Here is a 2,357-nt window from a genome sequence, read left to right as displayed (position 1 = left end):
ATATATATATATATATAGTTTTAGCTTGTTTCGAGATTGATCGAAAAGGAAAGGCTCCACATTAACTTTAGATTTGAATTTTGACATTTTGTGGTAGGTTATAGAACTTTTTTCAGACTGAATTAAGTAGTTAATAAACTTTAAAAGCATGTTATGTGTTGGAGATGGGATATGGAAATCATAATCTTGAATTATTATAATTGTCGTGTGCCCATGTGAGGGTTTAATCGCATATTATTATTGACTTGAGAGGTGGTAAATGTTGCGATACTTGTGTGGGAGCTTTATTTGATGATTGTAATTTTTATGTCACGAACCGATTTATCAGGTCATGATGATATCTACTATAACCTACCAGTAATTAAGCCTACTTATAATCCGGAACAGCTAGTAATGAACTACCAAGGGGAAAGAAGGCAATAGCAAATATAATCTAATAAAGAGACTAATATAGAAATATAGTTTCAAAACTTGACGAAACCAGTACAATAACTACTAATATAATAGGAGTACAAAGTAGAATACTAAATAAATATATATACAAAAATGTCTCTAAAATACAAATTAGAGATCATCCTAACAATAAGAAGGGGAGTAGGAATACTCCAGACGTTAGGAGCTCACCCCAAATATCCAATTCATGGTTACTCCGCATGATGCATACACCAATGACGAGAATTCATACTGCGATCTGCAGGCTACAAAAATATAATTTGAGTACCAAACACGTGAAAACATATCTAGATTATTGATTTTCTAACAAAATAAATTCAAACACATCTAGGCTTTGATTTCTTGTTGAGGAAATGAATGTTTTAAAATCAACTTAAGCCCCATTAAAGTAATTTTCCTATATAATAACTATTATAGGGAAAAAACAATAAATAAATATTAATAACCAATTAATATTGGGTTATATTCAAATCAATGAATCTTGCTATTTAAGTGACGAAACTTCTTATATCTAGGCATAAGCAAAAAACAATGGAAAAGCTCAATGTATTCTCGTGCTCCCTTGTGTTGTTGTTCTTCACAAGCTTTTGTCAGGTATATTTTCACTAGCAATTTACTATAAATCTTTAAATATAATTTTGATTCTTTAAATTTATAAAAATGTGTATTTTTAGTCTTTTCAAATATTTAGTAAACTTTAATAGTTAGATTTTATAAAAGTTGTGTTGAAAAAAAGATTTAAATATGGAAACTCAAATTCAGAGTTGTACTTTTAATTTGCTATTTTTCGACTATTTTTGGTATCTGGTGAATATAGGCGCAACCTCTACTATTTCTGAAGTTGTGGTCTCTAAACTTTTTTGGTGTTTCTAGTTGATTTGTTACTCATAATATTTGTTAAATCTAATATTCTTAATTTGATAAATATATAACAAATGTCAAATTTATTTATTTTTGACAACTTAAAAGACTAAAATATATGAAATATTATTTGTATTCATCCCAATCATAAGAGACTATCTAATTTGCCTTATTTGTTGTGAGAGTAAATTAATATTTTTTCATACAGGGAGCAAAACAAGGGAGTTGGTGTGTAGCGAATTGGTTTGTAGAAGATGAGCAATTATGGGCCTATCTGGTTAAAAAATGTAAACACAAGCAGGTTTGTAAAGGCAATCAACCTGGAATGCCTTGCTATGACCCTAATACAAATCATAGTCATGCTTCCTGTATTCTTAACAATCAGTATAAGAAAAAGAGAAATAGGGAACCATGTCCGGAGGATATTGGCATGATAGTACACATGAATCCCTGTAAGTTTCTCTCACGATAAATTCCTAATTTTAAGTTGAAGTACTTAATTCTATCGAGAAAATGTGTACTTATTTCTTAATTATGTCTATTTTATGATTTTTGCAGCTTATGGAGATTGCTTCTACAGATAAAATTTCTCAACAAGAGAGTTCCTTCAATTAGAGAAAGCAAAGTGCTTTAATTTGTATTAATTAAGATAATCACAATTATGAAGCACCGTTGAATTAAAAAAAAATTGCCTGTTAGATCGTCTATTAATCATTTTAGCAAATGCGCAGTAGATGATCCTTTCTTTAAGCTTTTTTATGAAATATATGTGAGATATTATAACAGCCTCTTGATCTGAAATTTATGAATGTGAAGATTTTAGTTATAGTTACATATTTTAACATAGTGATAACAATTACATAGTTTAGGAATGAATATCTGTAACTCCCACCACTGAGATGAATTAATAATTTGAACAGTGACCAGTGAAGAACAAAGAAAAGAGGAGGAATAAACATTGTACAAGTTGACACCAAACATAAGAATCAAACTGAGAACTATCACGGAGAAGCTAAGAAAAATAACTAAAGGAGAGAATAAGA

The 2,357-nt window shown here is 29.4% G+C and overlaps 1 protein-coding gene across 1 annotated transcript; it reads left to right on the top strand.

Annotated features, from left to right (window-relative positions):
- The first annotated feature begins 980 nt into the window (after nucleotides 1-980).
- Nucleotides 981-2,102, top strand: LOC107852785 (glucan endo-1,3-beta-D-glucosidase-like). The gene is made up of 3 exons (XM_047393426.1): nucleotides 981-1,047; nucleotides 1,523-1,766; nucleotides 1,873-2,102. Exons 1-3 carry the CDS (start codon nucleotides 985-987, stop codon nucleotides 1,896-1,898), a joined length of 333 nt encoding a protein of 110 aa, XP_047249382.1. The 5' UTR covers nucleotides 981-984; the 3' UTR covers nucleotides 1,899-2,102.
- Nucleotides 2,103-2,357: the final 255 nt, after the last annotated feature.

The sequence above is a fragment of the Capsicum annuum genome, chromosome 1 (assembly GCF_002878395.1).
Source record: "Capsicum annuum cultivar UCD-10X-F1 chromosome 1, UCD10Xv1.1, whole genome shotgun sequence".
In the NCBI taxonomy this organism is placed as follows: domain Eukaryota; kingdom Viridiplantae; phylum Streptophyta; class Magnoliopsida; order Solanales; family Solanaceae; genus Capsicum; species Capsicum annuum.
Note: the sequence above shows the minus strand (reverse complement) of the source record. Positions and strands in the feature narration are given on the sequence as shown.